The sequence below is a fragment of the Lolium perenne genome, chromosome 3 (genome assembly GCF_019359855.2).
Source record: "Lolium perenne isolate Kyuss_39 chromosome 3, Kyuss_2.0, whole genome shotgun sequence".
In the NCBI taxonomy this organism is placed as follows: Eukaryota; Viridiplantae; Streptophyta; class Magnoliopsida; order Poales; family Poaceae; genus Lolium; species Lolium perenne.
In genome coordinates, this window is record NC_067246.2 from 23557658 (window position 1) to 23577553 (window position 19896).

A 19896-nucleotide genomic window follows, 5' to 3' on the forward strand; every position below is an offset into this window, starting at 1 on the left:
TTTTTCCTTTTTTTGGAGATTCGAAATTTCAAAACGAAATATCCTGAAAATCGTAAATCACAGAACCGTATTCGCTTTTGAGATCCTCGCTTCCAGATTCAAAAATAGATCCTATCTTGATAGGTTTCGCGTCCAAAACCGACGCAACTGTACTTTGGGTGTACGTGGGTTTTCAACGTAGCTGTACTTGGGGTTTCTTGTGTGTTTTGTACTTTGGTTTTCACTATGGGCCTTCACAATGAAGCTGTTCAGCGCCCCAAGGAGCTATTAGGCGGGCTGGTCCGGCCGGGCCCTCCTATAACATTCATCGTGCAACCGGCCCACATACAGGCCCGCACACATGCTCGTTCGTATAGGTGGATTCGGGCTTGGCCCAACCGACCCCGACGACGCACTCGCTCGCACGCTACGTTACGTCCGGTGTTAACAGGAAAGCCCAGACCTGAAGCAAACCATCCCGAGACGAGACTAGACAGAGAGCCCTCGCCGTCGTCCGCCGGAGCAGAGCAGAAGGGAAAGAGCTAGGGAGCGTTGGAGATGGCGGCACCGCGCCCGCAGCAGCTGCTGCTCCTGCTCCTCGTCTCGCTCCTCGCCGCCCGCCGCGCCGAAGCGTGGGGCAAGGAGGGCCACATCATGACCTGCAAGATCGCGGAGGTGAGCTCCGCCCGCCCACTCGAGATTTCGCCTGCGGGAATGCCGGTGCTGAATTGAAAGGATTCTGAGTTGTGCGGTTGCTTGGCGTGGAGTGCAGAGGTACCTGTCGGAGGACGCGGCGGCGGCGGTGCGGGAGCTGCTGCCGGCGTCGGCGGGCGGGGAGCTGTCGACCATGTGCCCGTGGGCGGACGAGGTGCGCTTCCGCTACCACTGGGCCAGCCCGCTCCACTACGCCAATACACCCGGCGTCTGCAGCTTCAACTCCACCCGTCGGTTCCTCCTCCCTCTCCCTCCTCGTGCTTTCTTTCTACAGTAGCACATTGAACCATGGTTTTCTTTTCTCTCGCTTAAACTGAACAGAGTTCAATTACGCGCCATTGATATCGAAAAAATGCACTTACAGTACTTTTTTTTTTGGCTCCAGTTAAAGCCATGCATCTGTCTTTGGAGATGAGGCAATTTTGCTTTTTTTCAACAATTGGCCAGAATTATCTAGACTTTCGATCACATCTAAATATGTCCAAATTGCACTTTTACATACTGTTCTCTGTTCCCGTTACCGAGATTTAGCCAAACCCGGATACAGTTGGTCGTGTCGACAAAAAACAATTGCACTGACTCCTAGCTGGAATGCGAGCTTTCACTTGTCAGTCTCACAAGTATGCATATTTTCCCTTCCATCCGTAGCAGTTAGGAGGAGTTTGACATCCAAAATAAGGTATCTATGATGGTACTTCCTTTTTCCCTACGAGATGTTGTAGACATTGGTCTGTTCTGGTGGTACCTTTTTTCTTTTCCATCCAAGTATCAGTAGCAGACGTTGCTTGTAGGGGAGGACTTGGAGGTTGAGTAAAGCTAAAACAACTCTCTGACTCTACTCTGATGAGTTTGGTTCCTTGCTTCACGCATTGCCCACATGACACGACGATGCCATCCTTTCCCATTTACATGATAATGTTCCATGTGCCCCCACGATATCGCATTTTCGTGTTAGCAGTTGGATCATAAATGGGCATGCTATATTCGTGAATGAAACAAGACGATCGACATGATAATGTGCTATGATTTCTACCATGCTAGAGAGCTCATGGCTTGAGTTACCTGTTACATCTCAGGGGACTGCCACAACTCCAACGGCGTGCAAGGGATGTGCGTCATCGGAGCCATCAACAACTACACGGACCAGCTCCTGACCTACAAAGACTCCACAAAGAGTTCATGTAAGTTACCATCCCATGAGCTAGCTTCATCTGTCCAAGAGGCAAAACAGTTCTCAACATTGATTGGTCCCCATTTACACCAATCCAGATAACCTGACGGAGAGCCTGATGTTCCTGGCGCACTTTGTCGGCGACGTGCACCAGCCGCTGCACGTGGCCTTCGAGGAAGACGAGGGTGGGAACACCATCAACGTCCACTGGTACAAGGCTAAGGCCAACCTGCACCATGTATGTGCTCTTCTGTTCCATAGGACATTCCCTGTCTAAAATTTCAGGCTTGTGTTCCGAATTGAACTTTTGTAAATGTTATGGTTTGCTAGGTGTGGGATGTGAGCATCATCGACACGGTGATGAAGAACCTTTACAACAAGGATCTGGACACCATGGTGGAAGCCCTCCACACAAACATGACAGTAAGTAATACTAGTAGGCTTAGCTATTCCTCTACTTGTTTCTTCATCCAGTTCGAAGTATGCTAGCTTTCCTGCTTCTGATGCTGTGAATTGCAGAATGGATGGTCTGAGGATATAAGTCAATGGAAAAACTGCACGAACACGCAGACAACCTGCGCAAATGAGTAGGATTCATATCCAAACTGTCCAATTTTTTTACTTCATCTTCCTGTGCAACTGATTGATCGCAAAATTTTACATGATAATCTCTCATGCAGCTATGCAGTTGAGAGCGTAGGATTGGCATGCAAGTACGCCTACAAGGATGTAGAGGAGGACATTACTCTAGGAGGTAATTAATTAAGTTTTTATATTCACAGTAAAACTATGCATGAAAACTATGAATTTAGCCCTAGAATCCAGTACTGATGGTAGGCAATTCTGAATACACTCTGGAATGATGCAGATGAGTATTACTTCTCCCGGTACCCGGTTGTGGTGAAGAGATTAGCACAGGGCGGCATCAGACTGGCGCTGATACTCAACCGGATATTTGATAAGAAGAAAGTAGATGCTATACCGTTATATGCACAGTGAGGCTATAATTGCCACACATGAAAAACAATTGTTGTATATGTACTTATGACCTCTCTATTTGTTTGAACAATAACGTGCAGTTCAAAGCAATGCTTATTTTGTAATTATATCGTGTTCATTATTGACATCTGATTTAGAGTTAAATGTTTGTTAGAGATCATATTCATATATGAATTGATTTACGAGCATCTGTTCTAGCCTTCTTGGGATCCCTCATGATAAGTAAATTTTCTTACTCAAGCCACTCCAATGGAATGGCTAAATATACCAATCTGAATCAATCATTTACACAATGCTAACATGCAAAGTACATTTACAGTGTGGGAAATGCATCTCATGTAACAAAAAAATCGTCAAAACCTATCAACATGATGGAGTGAACAGTTCTATTTAAAAAATTAATCTTGATAAAAAAATACATGTGCCACAACTCACCCATCTTGGGAAGTTACACACTAGTCCTGCCAAATGGGAAAGACACACTTCCACATGGAAATTGCACGCATAGAGTCATAGCAACTTAGTAATCACACGTGCACTAAAACGCGAAGTACACGTACACTAGCGGGTAGTACACCTCACATAAAAACACTTTGATCCAAATTTAGTTTTGAAGATCTTGACATGAATAGCGCAATGGTGAAAGTAATTTTTTATTAGTCGGACAAGCAGTTCTAAATATACTTTGTTTTAAATTTTGAATCCCGGAAAAAGAGATGTACAACATTCCACCCCCTCCCCCACCCACAAGAACTCTCTACTTATACACTTGTCAGAACATATCCAACAAAATGACTCCAAATCCTAATCTCAAACTCCCAAAAATCACTCCAAAAGGTGCTCCAACAGAAAGAAATAATATACATCATTCCCTAAAATATTCCTATTTTGTCGGCGCATTCGTGTATCACCTCTCCGCAGTAGTCGGTCCACACGAGTCTGGTCTGTAGTAGCTCTGGCGGAATTTGGGGTTTCAAATTGAAGTGTCGGATCATAATTGCCTCTAGATAGCCCCACTCGGTGCGATCATACAACTTCATCATGCCTAGCTTTAGAGCACAATAGTTGTTCCTTTTCGATATGTTTCTCCACATAAAGTGCCGATATGATGTTGTCAGTAATCAGTCTCCCGGAAACAAAGACATATTGCTCCTCAAAAATAATGTAGAATCAAGTTAAGCCGCTTAGCCATCACCTTTGAAGCAGTTTTATAGAACACAACGCAACAAACTTATAGGTCGAAAAGGTAAGAAAAAAACTTATAGGTCGAATACTATTGCGCCAGAGGCCCAGCTATTAGATGGGCTGAATTGACTTGGCCCTCCTAGAACATTCATCGCGTAACCGGACCACATAGAGGATTCGGGCTTGGCCGATCTGAGCGAGAGACCACGACGACGCACGTTACGTTGCATCCGGACCAACGCTGGTGATAATAAATAGGAAAGCCCAGACCCGAAGCAACCATCGCCGGGACGGACAGACAGAGAGCCCTCGTCGTCGTCCGCCCGAGCAGAGCAGAGAGGGAAGGAGCAAGGAGGGAAGGAAGGAGCGTTGGAGATGGCGGCACCGCGCCCGCAGCAGCTTCTGCTCCTGCTCCTCGTCTCTCTGCTCGCAGCTCGCAGCTCGCCGCACCGCCGCGTGGGGCAAGGAGGGCCACATCATAACCTGCAAGATCGCCGAGGTACGTCCGTCGTCCGCAAGCCGCACGTTCACTCACTGAGATAATTCAGCTAGATCGAGCTGTTTGTTTGCTCGTACGACGGGGAGGAGGTTACAAATGGATGAATGCGTTAGTCCTTGTGCTGAATTATGCGTTGCGTGCGTTGCAGAGGTACCTGTCGGAGGACGCTGCGGCGGCGGTGCAGGAGCTGCTGCCGGAGGCGGCGGGAGGGGAGCTGGCGACGATGTGCCCGTGGGCGGACAATGTGCGGTTCCGCTACCACTGGGCCAGCCCGCTCCACTACGCCAACACGCCCGGCGTGTGCAACTTCAAGTCCACCCGTCGGTTCCTCCTCCTCCTTCCCTCCCGGCCCCTTCAATTCTTCCTCGATCGTCGCTACTAGCTTCTTTCCTCTTTACTTACACTTCTTTCTTTCTAGTGGAGTACTACTAGCACAATTCTTGTACTCTCGCGTAAACAGAACAGAGTTCAGTTGCGTGCGGGCCATTTATATCCACGACCGCCATGAAAACGCGCGCACTTTCAGGTTTTTTACTCCGGTAAACACCACGCATGCATGCATGCCATTAGAGTTTGAGTATGCTGACAATTTTGCTTGATTTTTAACAACTGGTTAGAATTAGTATATATACTTTTCAATAATCATCTCTAAATATGTCCAACTTAATTGGGATGTTCTTTGTTCCCGTTACCCACAGATAGGCCATATTTGGTCGCGTGGACCAAAAAAAACAATTCTACTACTCCTAGCAGAAATGCGAGCCTTCACTTGTCAAGTCTCACAAGTGCGCGCGCATATTTTCCCTTACATCTGTAGCTAGCAATAATTAGTAGGAGTTTGACATCCAACTATGATGGATTTTCCTTTCCCTTACAAAAAGTTGTAGACGCTGCTGCTCTCTTCTGTTTTCATGCTTTTTTCCAATCGAGCATCAGCAGACGTTGCTTGTAGGGGGAGGGGACTTGCAGGTTGAGTAAAGCTAAGAACAACTCTCCGACTACACTCTGATGAGTTTGCTTGCTTGCTTCACGCTTCGCCCACATGGTGCTGCCATCGTTGCTCAACTCGGCATACATACACACATTTAGAAACTGTTGCTGGATCAGATCAGAACAAAGTATTCGCTTCACTAGTCATAGCTCAGTTAGGATCTTAGGATTATGTTACACTGAAATTCGTTGTTGTTATGCTAATTAAACAACATGATAAGGCACATGTATGATTGTATTATTTTAGACAAGGGAGTGCATCTCTCTCCTCCCCAACCAATTGATGCGCCTTGTGTCAGTCTTTTTTTTTTGAAACGAGGCAAAAGCTTTGCCTTTCATTGATATAGGAGAAAAGAGTTGGCCCGTTTATGAGGAGAAACTGGCCGAAAAACCATTACAACACGACACCACACGCCAGCCCCGGGGCTGCGCTCCACACGGGTCGACGACCAACCAGGTCCTTGTGTCAGTCTTCAGGCATCATGCACATGATCCCGTGTGATCCACCCCACGTTCTTCTCGGCCTAAGACTTTCATCGGATGGGATCGCACAATTGCTCTCATAAATTATGAGAGGATAATGACTACTATCATTCTGTTTCACAATATATGCCGTTTTTAGCTCCCCAAAATGGCTTATATTATGGAACGAATATAGTACTAGAATAATTTGCACGAGGGTGAGCGTGATGGATATGTTATTTGTTTCTCGGCCAACGACTTTCATCAGATGGGATCGACACACAATTGCTCTCATAAATTAGAGGATAATAACTACTTGAATAATTTGCACGAGGGCGAGCATGATGGATATGTTATTTGTTTGTGGATAGGATAGGATAGGATAGGTGGATCAGATCATCAGAACCGAATATCTTAAGGGCATGCACGTTCCCATGGTATGTCCATTTGTGAGGACACGCAATAATCACATGCGCATGTTAAGAGTTCAATCATAAATGGGCATGCTATATTCGTACGCGATGGTGGAATGAAATAAGACGATCGACATGATAATGTGCTATATGATTTCTACCGTGCTAGCAGCATGCATGGTAAGCTCATGGATGTAACATTTCAGGGGACTGCCACAACTCTAAGGGCGTGCAAGGGATGTGCGTCATCGGAGCCATTAACAACTATACGGCCCAGCTCCTTACCTACGGAGATTCACCAAAGAGTCCATGTAAGTCCCACAAGCTTCATCCAATCACACTGCCAAAACAGGCAAAGGGTTCTCAAGACGACTGACTGATTCCCAATTAATCCAGATAACCTGACGGAGAGCCTGATGTTCCTGGCGCACTTCGTCGGCGACGTGCACCAGCCGCTGCACGTCGCCTTCGAGGAAGACGAGGGCGGGAACACCATCAGCGTGCGCTGGTACAAGAGGAAGGAAAACCTGCACCATGTCTGTCCTGCTCTCCTCTTCCATAAGACATCATCTGCCTATATTCATACTTGTGTCCCAGAAATGAAGTTTTGTCAAATGTTCAGACGTGGGATGTGAGCATCATCGAGACGGTGATGAAGAACCTGTACGATAGGGACCTGGACACAATGGTGGAAGCCCTCCAGACGAACCTCACAGTAAGTATACTTACATAATAAAGTCACTTATTCATTATTTTCTTTTCGTGTTTCTTCATCCAGTTCAAACTATGCGCTGTGAACTGTAGAATGGATGGTCGGACGACATAAGTCAATGGGAAAACTGCGAGAACAAGAAGGCAACCTGCGCAAATGAGTAGGATTCATACCCAAACTATTCAGTTCACTTCAGATTCCTGTGCAACTAACTAATCGGAAAATTTGACATGATATATCATATCAAATCTCTCATGCAGCTATGCAGTTGAGAGCGTAGGTTTGGCATGCAAGTACGCCTACAAGGACGCAGCGAATGGCACTGTTCTAGGAGGTAATTTATAAGTGCAATATCTACAGTGCAATATGCAATTTACCCTATGGAGTCCACTACTGACGGTTTGGCAATTCTGCTCTCTGGAATGCAGATGAATATTACAACTCCAGGTATCCGATTGTGGGGAGGAGATTGGCACAGGGCGGCATCAGATTGGCGCTCATACTCAACCGCATATTTGACAGGACCACGAAACTAGATACTTTACCGTTATTACAAGTACAGTAAGGCTACTATCACCACACAGAGAATGCAGAAAAGTTTTATATCAGGCCTCTGATACAATGTTATTTGGTCTACTTCAGCAAGTTCGCTAATTCTGTAATAAGGATCACGTATTCATAGCACAGCATTCAAAAGGCAATTGTTGTATGATTTGTAATATTTATAGCCCCTTTATTTGCTTGAACAATATACCAATCCAAGAGCGCAGTTCAAAGCGATGTTTTAGTTTGTCTCATCTTCTTCATTTGTTTACATTAGATCGAGAGTTTTTAGTGTTTGTCTTGAGATCATATTCATACATGGATTAACTGTATGTACATATATCTTCGTAGCAGACTGCTCTACCATTCTGTGAATCCCTGATGATGAGTAAATTCAGTTGCTCACGCCAGTCTGTTAGAATGGATGAAAATAATCAATATGGGACCAAGTGGTGCATCAAATTCTTTATTCATGTCGGAATCACATACAATGAATTTCTTAGAATTTTGGAAACACACAAATTAAAGAATCCAATCTTAAAATATTGGCAGTAGTGAGCTCTCAAAAGGCCTGCAAATACTGATACTACTTCAGCACTAGAAATACGACAAATGATTTGAGATTCTTTTTGAAAATTTACAAGTCATTTTCAATGAACTTTATACAACTTTAAGGGCGTCGCCACGTTATAGTTTCTCCATTGTTTCCTAACCGTCTACTTACTTACAAGTAAACCACTGATAAATTACATATATATAGTTCTACGAAAAATCATTAGCACTTCGCCAACCTGTTCGTGGAGTACTACAATTGTCGATCTAACTAGTAGGGCATCCTTGCAGGCCCGGAGGATGACCTGACGATTTCTGAACCAAGCTCGCTTATCTTCCGCAGGAGCGCGGCCTTCTCCCGCTCCAGCTGCTGGATGTACACTTCCTGCTCGTCCTGGACGCCCTCCACCTCCGTCAAGGCCAACGACATCGCCTCCGTGTCGCCGCCTTCGTCAACCAGGCCCGCACATTTCTTCAAGCTGTCCCGCATCTGTTCAGAGTTTCAAAGGATGTTCATCATTCATCAACACAAACATACAAATAATAATGGATGTCACAGAGACATGAATGCATTGACTCACCTGTGCTGATATATTGTGTCCTTTGCCAAGGGCCGACACATCTGTCTCTAGGCTGGTTTTCTTCCCTGAGTCCGCAACTCTCCGCACAATCTTCACATGGATCTCTCCGCTCCGCACTCCTTGCAGTGGTATCCACTTATCGGCAGGTTCGTTCGGAGAGAGCATGCTGTATTCGACCGTGCAGTTGCCTATGCTGGCGGTCGGAAGGACCGCATTATGGTCCTTGACGTGCAGGATCAGGGGTTCTCCGGTCTGCGCAAACTCGAATGTCTGGTTCCACTGCGGAGACAGTGTCTTGTAGATGACCTGCGTCGAAGGAATTCTTCAGTTTCATCTGGGGAATAGAGTTTTTTTTTTTCTACAAGGAACTGGGGGTTTCATCAGCAAAACAATGGAACTTTTTGATTGACAAAAAATAACCTTGGTCCGCTTCTTGTTATTCCCATAATGCACCCTGACATAAGGATCACTAGTTCCTCTCAGATCAGCAGCAACAAGATCCCTGGCTTCAATTATTACTAGCTCAATCCACCCAGCTTCAACTTTACTGCTTGATCTCTGAAAAAACGAAGCACAATTGAGGTTCAACAGGAACAAAAGCAGTTGACAAAACAGTCCGCTAAGAAAACCATACTTATGAGGCTATCTGACTAAAATAATCAAGGACACACAACTTAGTAGTTGAATGGCTTCATGTTTACTACTCCCTCCGATCCATAATAAGTGTCGGGGATTTAGTACAAAGTTTACTGAGCATAATTTAATTTCCTACTAGGGTCCCTAGATGGTACTACTCTTTCACAATACAAAAAATGAATGATTACAAATGCATACCTTCAGATTGTCATTCTGATCATTTTGTATTCGCTCTATTTCGAGCCTTATCTCTCCTGAATCTACTTTTTCAAGTGGTACCCAAACATCTCGGCTAGCACCATCTAGAAGTCCCTCCAGATTTACTCTTGCGCTACCAATGCTGTCATCACTAAATGTATCTAAATTATAGCATTTGATCTTCAGATATTCACCACCAGCAATCTCATCAAACTCAAACTTGTCATTCCAAACTGGTTGGGCTGTACGAGAGAGCGTCTTTGTTCTGTACAGAGCCTAGTGACATAATCCGAGGTTAGAAGAATACACAATTATCTTAATTGGATATGAGTTTGGTAGTTGGACAAAAGTTGAGTAAGGTAAAAAAAATAAAACCTTTCCATACTGGAGCTTCACATAAGGATCACATTTCCCAGATTTACTGTTTACTGCTAGGGCCCTACCCTCCACTACTTTCACTCTGAGCGTGCTTCCTGTCCTAGGTTGAAGCTTTGGCGATCCATCAAGAGAACTCTGAAATCCATTGCTCAGAGACTTGCTTACTGTAACAGACCCATCAGCGAATTGCCATTCATTTAGCACAAGGCTGACAGTTAACTGCAAACAAAAGCAAATACAGAATTTCAAACAGTTTGAAGTACCATCCATAAGTAAATAGTAAACTAAAACAAGAAAGGCAAGAAATGGCATAGCCAGCCAATCCTAGTTAACCAGTTTGTATTCAAACAAGTAAGCACCCATAGAACTTATTTATAATTAGTATTATGCCAATATGTTATCACCATACTGACAAGATCTTTCAACGTTTCAATCTTTAAGGAAAGAAGTGTAGAACGTGTGCCATGCAGCCAGGTTGTACCAGTGTGCCATGTTGGGGTGTTCGTGGGACTAAATATGAACCACTTATACAAGTTCCTGGCTGTCAATGTGCAAGCTATGAAGTTCGTGGACCTAATTGACCGAAGTGCACAATCTGATGGACAAGGTAGCAAGGTCCTAATGTGCAATTTTATGCATAAGGATAACCTCCAACAGACATATGCAGTGGCAGAGCTAGCTCAAACTTTGAGCCTGGGCAAGATTAAGGCATGGCCATCTTGACCACAGTTTGCCTAACAAATGAGTACTTAAGCTAGCAATTTTCGTAAAGCATCAAAGGAGTTCGGGTGCCAGAGCCCGGGCATGCCGGTCTGTAGTTCCACCACTGGAGGATTCTTTATTTATTTAGACAGCTTATGAAAGTTTGCCAGCAAATACTATTTTTTGAAACGGAGGCAAAAGAATTGCCTTCATCCATTAAATAAAAAGAAGAGAGATGTCCAGTTAATTAGCGGAAAATCAGGCTAAAACTGTTACAACATGGCCAGGAAAGGCCACTAAGCCACAACTCAACCAGGCAATCGAAACGACTCCCTAGCCAGCAAATACTAATTCATGCATTACAAGTTACAAACTTATATCAGGTCTGGAAACACATACTATGTGAAAATAACCGATAGGTACTATAGAAGAAATGGCAAGAAATAGGTGAATTACCTCGCCTGTATTATCCTCAAATGGAACAACCATTCCAACTTCTTTCCCACAGTTCTCAGCATGCCTTGCAACCACACCAGAATTATGCCCTATAGCCCAAAATATTGTCGAACCATCTAGTACATACTTGACCTGTTTAAATCGATTTCTTAGTGTCCTCAGATATGCAGATAGAACCTCAAATTCCAGTGATGAAAAGTAAGCAAAATAAGAAGAGCATTATCTCTACCCTACCTTTATCTCGCAGCTTGTAAGGTAATTGAAGTTAACACCACCAGAATCCAGTTCATACAGAAGAAACTTGACAACTCCTGTCTCTCCATGCAGTACCATGTTAAATGTGCTATTCCATGTAGGATTTGGACCCTCAGATTTACCAGTTTTTCTCATCAAATTGCCAACTTCTACCTCAACAAATGCATGTACTACCTTGTTATCAGCAGTCCCAGATGTAGTGCTTCCACTTGAGTTTTGTCGGTTCCCTAACTCATTGGCTGTGCCTTTTTTGCCAAGATTACTAGCTGATACAACAGTAACGGAAAGAACACCACCAACTGCCTGTTTCTTTAGATCTACTGGTGGCAAAGAAAAACAGAGACGTCGTGGCTCAACCATTGTCTTCGCTATGGTTTCAGTCAAAAGCTTTACCTGGATGATTCACGAAGCAAGCATTAGATACGTCAACTGAATTTAGCTTCCAAATGTCAGTACAAATGACCTCCACCATTACGTAATGAATCTGTAAAGATATAAAAACCCGGACTAAATGGTCCATACAAACCCACCAGCCATGTTGAGACACCCGGTAACTCCGTACCAGGACCAGCTTGGCTTCCACCACTTCCAAATGCTACTCCTATCCTGACTTCTGGAGTAGATTCAAAAGAATAGAGAACAGCTTCACCATCAAGAATGGGACTTAGTAGGAGCTGCAACAACATAATGTGAATCAGGGGTAGTACAATAACTCGATCCTACGGTGCTGCAACTCAGGAGAATCAACTGTTATCCATTAAGATTTGCTATACATATATTGTAGTCAAGACAAAAGCAGATAACAGTTTTAAGTTAACTGTTGCAGTCACAAAAAAAATTTACACAAAATCCACTAAGCTTCGCAAAAAAATGTTTCATGTGAAACAATACAAGACACCATGTCTTTGCTCTAATAACCAACAAGTGCTTATGAATTCAATGCATGCTAAAGCTTTATTTCCTATGTCAATCACTCAGAATATCAAATGGCTTTACAAAACACATTTTCCATCCTTGATGCTAATAGTAGCCTCTTGATGTCATCAAACAAAGTTGGAAAGATTCTACATTCAAATTAGATATAATGGTTGGAAAGAGCATAACCAATGGAGAGAGCAGAAGACATACATCTCCCTTGATGTGGATGCTGTTTATAACAACGCGAGCAGTGCCCATTAGTGGCTTTGCTAATTTCGCCATAAACATTACACTCATCTCCTTGCTGTCCCAGTCAAAGCCCAAGGTCATGACTTGCTGCATATTCCAAAAAATTATAGGTATAAGTTGTGCACCCAATGAATGTACTGTAAATAAATACAGCTTCCTGGTACCCATCCTACTTCTTAGAACATAACATCTTTCAAAATAACCAAGGCTACTTCATGAATGAACATAGTATCTTCATTATCAGCTCGTATGTGTATACAATATTACATAATCATAATAAGAATCACTATATAGTTACTCTTTATGTTTGGCTTTGGACATAAGATGGGTTTTAAGCATCTGGCTTACGAATCACTGAAGACATCATTAATGATACTGATGAATCTAAAGATAAACCTTTTCACTAAATTAGTTTTCAGTCTGTCATTGATAAGTTTGAGTATTTAAATATACACTGGCATGATATGATTTTTGGATTCAGCAAAGATCCATGAGCAAATAAACTAAAACACTGGATACAGGTCTGCACTGCAGACAAAACTGCATAATATGGACAACTGACCTGTTCACCTGAAGTCATCCAGCGCATGCCCTGTTCTCCCAAGGTAGGTGGACACGAGCCCAGTGAGAATTCCTGTAATTCTATTTTATCCTGGGGATGTGAGACCAAGGTTTTACTTTTAGTACAGCAATTATCTCCATTAAAAGGGTTCAGTACTGCAATCAGAATAACAACAAAAGAAGATAAACGATTAAAGAGAACTTACTATTAGTTTTGGTCTTCGACTCTTTAAACGTCTCTGTAAAATTATGGAGCTCAGGTCAGCTACTTATATAAACAATGCAGTATATATACCAGCACGCAACATAATTTGCAATACATATTGACTATATAAATTAATGGAATCGCAGGAATTTGCTAATAGCTTTGACTCTTGAACCATCAACTTCCACACATCAAACGCATATAATCTGAAGGACAACCTGCTCAGATGTCAGATGCTTGTCTATCCTTTAATGATTAGAAGTCATAAGTATACCTAGATATGACTTTGTAAAACTTTATGAACTACTTATTGCTAAATTACATCCAAGCACAAAATATAATATGCAGAAACGATGCAGAAGCTGACCTCAACAGTAGATTGAAACTTCCTTGATAGTTTCGGTTCCATGTAATTGGGCCAAACCTCTATCAAAAGCTTGTTTAGCCACTCGCAAGGTTCTATTGGTGTGGTAGGCTACAACATACGTAAATGAGCATTGGCTGGATGTTGATGAATAAAGAGGAACCGATACAAAGTAAGTAAACAGAACATACCGTTGTGTTCAGTATAAGGTGCTTCCATCTTTTGTTCAAATCTTCAATGGCCATATTTCTTTTAAACCTCCCATACTGCATCAACCATAAAGGGTAAGAGCTAAGAAGACGAACAAAGTATAGTGACATAGATAAAACGGTGTTTGCAGTTAATCTCATATCCAAAAAGTAGCAACTAACAGAGCAAAACAGATCAGAAGTTCCTAATATTAATCAACGCTATATTTTCCTCGAAAAGTAGTTCGCGATTAAATGCAAAGTAGAGTGTGAATGCGCAATCACAGAGATAATGCTCCTAGAAATTCCAAATGCATAAAACAGAACTGAGCTGAACTCACCACAACCTATGAACCTATTCATTTGAACAGCATGGGGGGAATTATCAAATAAGTACCTGAATGGTCGCCCAAACGGCGGCCACGAGGGGAACCCAGTTGGAGAAGGGCACGACCCAGCGCTCGAGAAACCACGCGAAGAGGCCAAGTGGGATCAGGAAGGGGAGCAAGGGCTGCTCCACCATGACCTGGTTGAAGAACTCCAGCGCGTCCTTGGCGTGCAGCTTCTTCATCCTCCTCTTCGCCATCTCTGCCCCCCTAGCTTGTTTCTCTGAGGCTTCAGCAACAAAGTTGTTGCCTTACTGCTGTTCTAGGATCCCAAACACACAAACACGCACCTTGGTATGGTAGCAGATACCTTTGGTGCTTTATGCCTTTGTCCCCACTGGCTCCTGTGCTCCAAAGTTCATCTCATCTTTTGCTCCCATAACAACCCACACATCCTCTTCGGTCTTGGGGCACTGTTGGTTATGGATGCCAGACCTGTCCACCACCTGCAATTAGGGTACCGTTAATGGCCACAAGAAGATACGCCACCAGCAGCATGAGACGGTTAGGACCCCCACTTATGAGATCTTTCAGTTCCACCCGACCTTTCAGCCCCCATCTAGATGGCCTCTAGATAGAGGGGAAAAGTAGACATTCCCGCAATAAAATCCATGGCAGCAACTAGTATCATGAAGAAGAAAATGACCCAGATGAGCCTCTCCACCCAGGTCAATGCCTGAATTACGAGCCTTCTAGACCACGGAAAAGTAGTAGAGAGGACAGCCTGAGTGTATAACCTGCCTACGTGCTACGGGGCCGTCGCAATCTACCCGCGCGCACAACTGAACGGTCAATGATCGGATTGGAATATGCTAAAAAGTAGTGGTAACTGGCGCTGAACAGAGAAGCGAGATTGGAACGAGAACGACTCCATGAATGCGGGGAAAAGCTTACCCAGGCCGGACGAACCAGCGGAGCGCTGTAAAATTCTTGGCTCTTGGGCAACTGCCTCGGCTCCTCTTTCTCAAAGAAGAGGAAGAGGAAGAAGACGGCGGCTTCTTCCCAATTCAGTTGACCGCGGATCAGATTGGGCGCCGGAGACTCGATCTCCCCGCCGCCAAGGAACCGCCTTTTCTCCTCCGCCGCTGAGCAGAGGAGTTGACGCCCAGAAAAAGATCGCCCAAGCAAACAAATTGGGCAAGTGCGGGGCAGGGAAGGTGGAAAATTTAGGGGTGGTTGGACTTGGAATCGGGGCAGGTTTCGTTGGCTCGCTCGCTGGGTTGGGAACTTGGAAACTTTGGGCTGGAAAGGAATGCGTCAAATTTGGGAGCGACGGAGTGGAGGGAGTTCAACCGCGCTCCTCTCCTCTGCTCTGACACCACGAGGCCGCCTGCTGCCGTCCCCGTCTGCTCCAAACTGCAGAAACAAAACCAAAGGGAAAAAAAAGTCGGCGTCTGTGTCGCGGTCGGGAGAAACGGACAACTCGCCGTCCGTCGACCTGTCACGGCGACGTGGGCTGCTTCGCGCTGACATGGTTTCGGTGTGCAGGGCGTCCGCGTACGGACTTGGCTCCTCCCTGTCTGTCTGGCCCCTCTAGCGAAATCGCACAAACCGCCCCATGGATCATGGATGAGCTGTGCCACCGATTATGCATTTGCGCGGGCTTGAAATGCATCAATAAGCAGGTCCAGCGGCTCGACGTGACGCGGAGACACAAATTTAGCCTAAATATGCGTCTCGGATGTGTCTTCGTGGACGCACCGAGTGTTCGCTCGCGTCTGGTGGATGTTTCGTCGGGCCCGCTTGGCAGCGACCTAGGCTCGATGCATCTTCTCAGCCACGCCAGTACTGACGCCGAGTCTGCGCCACGTTAATGGCGATGTCTTACCTGCCGAGCGGCCGCCGCCTACCACTGCCAACGCGTGTCGCACCCCCTCGGCTGCCTTCGGCGTAAATAAAGAGGGGCGCGCGCATTCCATCTCCTCCCACACAAACCCTAGCCGCCGCACAATCTCCACCGTAGCGCCGCCTCCACACAGCCCTCCGCCTTTGCCATGAGCAGCGCCTGGCGCGGCTAGGCTACTACGTCTCCACATGCGGCTCCACCTCCCCCGGTCGAGAGCTCCGACGAGGAGGAGGAGGACGACGAAAGCACGAACAACGTCATCGACGCGGCTATGGACGCGAAGTTCATGGCTGGCGCGGAGCAGGAAGTAGAGGAGAAGCGGGCGGCCCACGCGGCGTTCGACGCCAAGATGGAATGCCACAGGGAGGTGGCCGCCGCAGAGGATGACTCCTCCGAATTCGACTGGTCCTCTGACGACGGGCCTGACCCGGAGGAGAAGGCGGCGGAGCCGATGGCTCTAGTAGAGTTCTTCGAGACGCTCAAGAAGTCCAAGGATGCCGCCAACAAGACGATGTGGTAGCGCCTGCTAGAGGACGCGACGGCCAACCGAGCTCTAGCGGTCGTACGGCAGGCGACGGAGAAGCTGAGGATGGAGGGAGGCAACGACCGGGCCGGGTCGTCGGACGGCAAGTAGCCTACTATAGTACAAGGAAACCCGAAGTAATTAATAAATATGATAAAGTTCCTTAGACCAACTAGCGACTGATATAAGCACTCTGAACGATCGAGGAGATCGAAGGCGCGCCCCAGTCCTCGCACCTCTCTCGTTTGAGTCCGGAAAAAGCTTGTCGTACTAGAGCTTTTTGTAGTAGATAGAAGAAGTGAAGTCGTCGTGCTAAGACCCTAAATAACCAATGTATGGGAGCAACAAACCATCGTCGATGGTGAAAGAACGATAAGCATAAGCCAGAGGGATCACAAAAGCAAATCCAGTGAGATCCATAGGAGAATTAACAACCTCCAGACACCCTTCAACGACACTAGACGCATTATCGGAGGGGATGATAGTGTTCTTCGGAGAGGACTTATTCTATCTTCAGGAAGAAGTAGCTAGGACACAAACCCTAATGGCATGGGTTTAGGGTGTAGGGTGTAAGAATTGGAATTATATATAAAAATATATGATGTTAATGCATGTGCAGCGACACATGATTGTTTTATAGCACAAGAATTTACGAAATTAGGTGTTTGATTTTTAGGAATAGAAAAACACACCCGAAATCCCTAAAACAATAATCAAATCATTATTTTTAAAGTATATGTAAACATAAAATTAGATCATCATCATGAAATTTATATTATGACCTTTGTCTCGATCTTTGTGCATAGGAATGTAAAAGAGAGATTTGAGGGGCTCTTTGATTTATATGATTTACATAGTAACTAGGGTTTAGGGTTTAGTGGCTAGGACCTTAGATCGAACCCCATACTAAAAGAAGTATGGACGGGAAAGTACGCCCGATTGTGCAACATGGCTAAGTTCTCTTATGGGAAAAGTAACACACCTCTACAGAGTATCAAATTGTGGCTTGTCAATCCTTGTTTCGGGAAGGAACTACGAACGTGTTAGGAAAGGAACTCCATGAAGTTCTAGACACCCTTTGAAGGCTCACGAACATAGGTTTTCAGAATAAAAGCAACCTTTTAAAGAAATGTTTATCAAAACCTACATTGCCTATGACTTTCTAGTCCATGATTAGATTGCCTGAAGTTGTTGAGTACATTAGACCCCTTTTTCCTATCACGAACTTGCTGAGTACGCTCGTACTCATCCTACTTTGAACCCCATGCTTAGATTGGTTGAACCACTCGAAGGCTGATGAGGAGGTTCCTTATGTTGAAGACATCAACTACGAAGAACTAGACCTGAATGGAGTCGTTGAGGAGGTGGACTACATGATAGTCTATGGACTTCAGGAGACCAACAAGGAATCAGAAGCGTAAATGTCACATTTAAGTAGTAGTCAAACAACATCGAACTCTATAGAACAGCCGTGTTTGAGTACTCATGGTATTAAGTTTATTAGTACCTCTTGCTCGCAAGTTGGGTCAGGTTAAACTTAAGTCATCAAGTGATCCTCTCTGGATCCTGGAGGATCTCAACTGTGAGGTATATATTTGGCTTGTAATATTAAGTGAGTGAACAAAAGACCAGCTATATTTCTATTGTATCACTCTCAGAGATGTAATATTTGTCAATTGGTACTTCCAACAATTGTATCAATGATTGGTGTACTACAACATTAAGTGGTATGCAGGGTCACCACACAATGGTCAGAAAAAATTTGGCACACGTGCAAACGATAGCACGAGCCAGCCGCTTGGTAAGGAACATAGGATCTAGACCGCCAAAAATTTACGTGTCACGCGAACAAAAATCACGGCGAAGCTCAAAATTTGGAGAAAGTTGGATGCTATGTAACTTAGTATATAATATATGATCTTCAACATAAATCCCATGCTCAAGATTACAAGATCCCACTTTGGGAAATACATTTGTACTTACATGTATGGGTGTGGATGTTTTCGTCGCTATCCGTTGTGCTTTGAGATTCGGATAAAAAGATGAGAGAGAAAGAAATCTTTTAATCTACCATGGTGAGCACGAATCTCGAGGAAAAAATGAACGGTGATGAAAACACCCACACCCATGCATGTAAGAACAAAATCCACTATAGGAAACTTAGTTTGAAATAAGAACTTATATGTTATAAGTGAATTAAAAATATTTTGACATATTTCATGTTTATATTTGAGATATATTCATTGTTATTAGTGACTAGTAAATATTTATCTAGTTGTCCAACCATTAATAATTGGCCCTTATTACGCGGTACTTTCAAATTTATATTTGGGGAAAAATGTTTTTCAATATCATTCTTGTCAACCACCAACCCATTTCTAACCCATTTGTCAATACTTCACACAATTAAAACTAGATACCTATGATATACAACTGCTTCCTATTTGAATGTTCGATTGTTTTATTTATTGTAAATATAACGGATGGTCGAATATATTTCTTCTCAGACCAAACCTACTTGTAACCCCCTTTTAATATTTGACCCTACTTGGTGTAGTTGTTCAGAAGTCTATAGATGGTGCTAATTATATGTTTCAGTGATAGTATTAATTTTTAAAGATTGTATAATCTTTACATTTCATTAATGTACTTATTAGTTGGTTCTTTCACTTTTGTATTCATATAAGAAGATACTTTGGTAAAATAATCTTTATCGACCACCAACCCCCACCTAACCCATATATCAATACTTCAAAACGATATATAGTCGCACTCATAACAAAATTAATATTACTATTTAATTATTTAATTGTTGTATTAATGGTCACTATCATGTACCCTCACATTTATTCTTCCTCTACCTCTAGCATGCATGTAACCCCAGAAACTCAATTCAGCTCCCAGGTGCGTATGATCCCTCTACCATAAAAACGTATTTCCAAGTGTTGAAAAATTTTGACAAAAAAATTTACATGTACATCTCCATAATATATGTGTATTCTTCAAGTTTCACGAAAAAATAATATTTTTTGTAGTGTAAGAGAAAAAGAGAAAATTTATCTTGTGACAAGTCTTTGTTTCAGCACCGAATTTTGTCTTTTTTACACACGCCACATGACATGTCGATTTTTCATGAAACGACTTTGTGAGCGTGTAGCATATGAAGATGTACGTGCGAAATTTTTGTTTCAATTTTTTGACATTTTAAAATGTGTCTAACATGTATTTGAA

General features: G+C 43.9%; 2 protein-coding genes and 1 pseudogene across 2 annotated transcripts; 2 read left to right on the forward strand and 1 right to left on the reverse strand.

Annotated features, from left to right (window-relative positions):
- The first annotated feature begins 427 nt into the window (after positions 1-427).
- Positions 428-3007, forward strand: LOC127340945 (endonuclease 2-like). Its single transcript, XM_051366713.1, has 8 exons — positions 428-654; positions 752-923; positions 1770-1874; positions 1963-2102; positions 2195-2287; positions 2384-2451; positions 2545-2618; positions 2733-3007. The coding sequence occupies exons 1-8, from the start codon at positions 538-540 to the stop codon at positions 2861-2863; spliced, it is 900 nt and encodes a 299-aa protein (XP_051222673.1). The 5' UTR covers positions 428-537; the 3' UTR covers positions 2864-3007.
- A 1335-nt stretch (positions 3008-4342) lies between these two features.
- LOC127340944 (endonuclease 2-like) lies at positions 4343-7921 on the forward strand (annotated as a pseudogene).
- Positions 7922-8283: 362 nt separating this feature from the next.
- On the reverse strand, positions 8284-15660 carry LOC127340943 (uncharacterized). The gene is made up of 16 exons (XM_051366710.2): positions 15191-15660; positions 14607-14742; positions 14308-14525; positions 13914-13988; positions 13726-13833; positions 13360-13392; positions 13155-13244; positions 12554-12679; positions 11956-12099; positions 11405-11818; positions 11171-11302; positions 10010-10231; positions 9635-9910; positions 9221-9358; positions 8801-9106; positions 8284-8709 (listed from the first exon to the last, which is right to left on the reverse strand). Exons 3-16 carry the CDS (start codon positions 14494-14496, stop codon positions 8491-8493), a joined length of 2472 nt encoding a protein of 823 aa, XP_051222670.1. The 5' UTR covers positions 14497-14525; positions 14607-14742; positions 15191-15660; the 3' UTR covers positions 8284-8490.
- Between the last annotated feature and the right edge of the window lie 4236 nt (positions 15661-19896).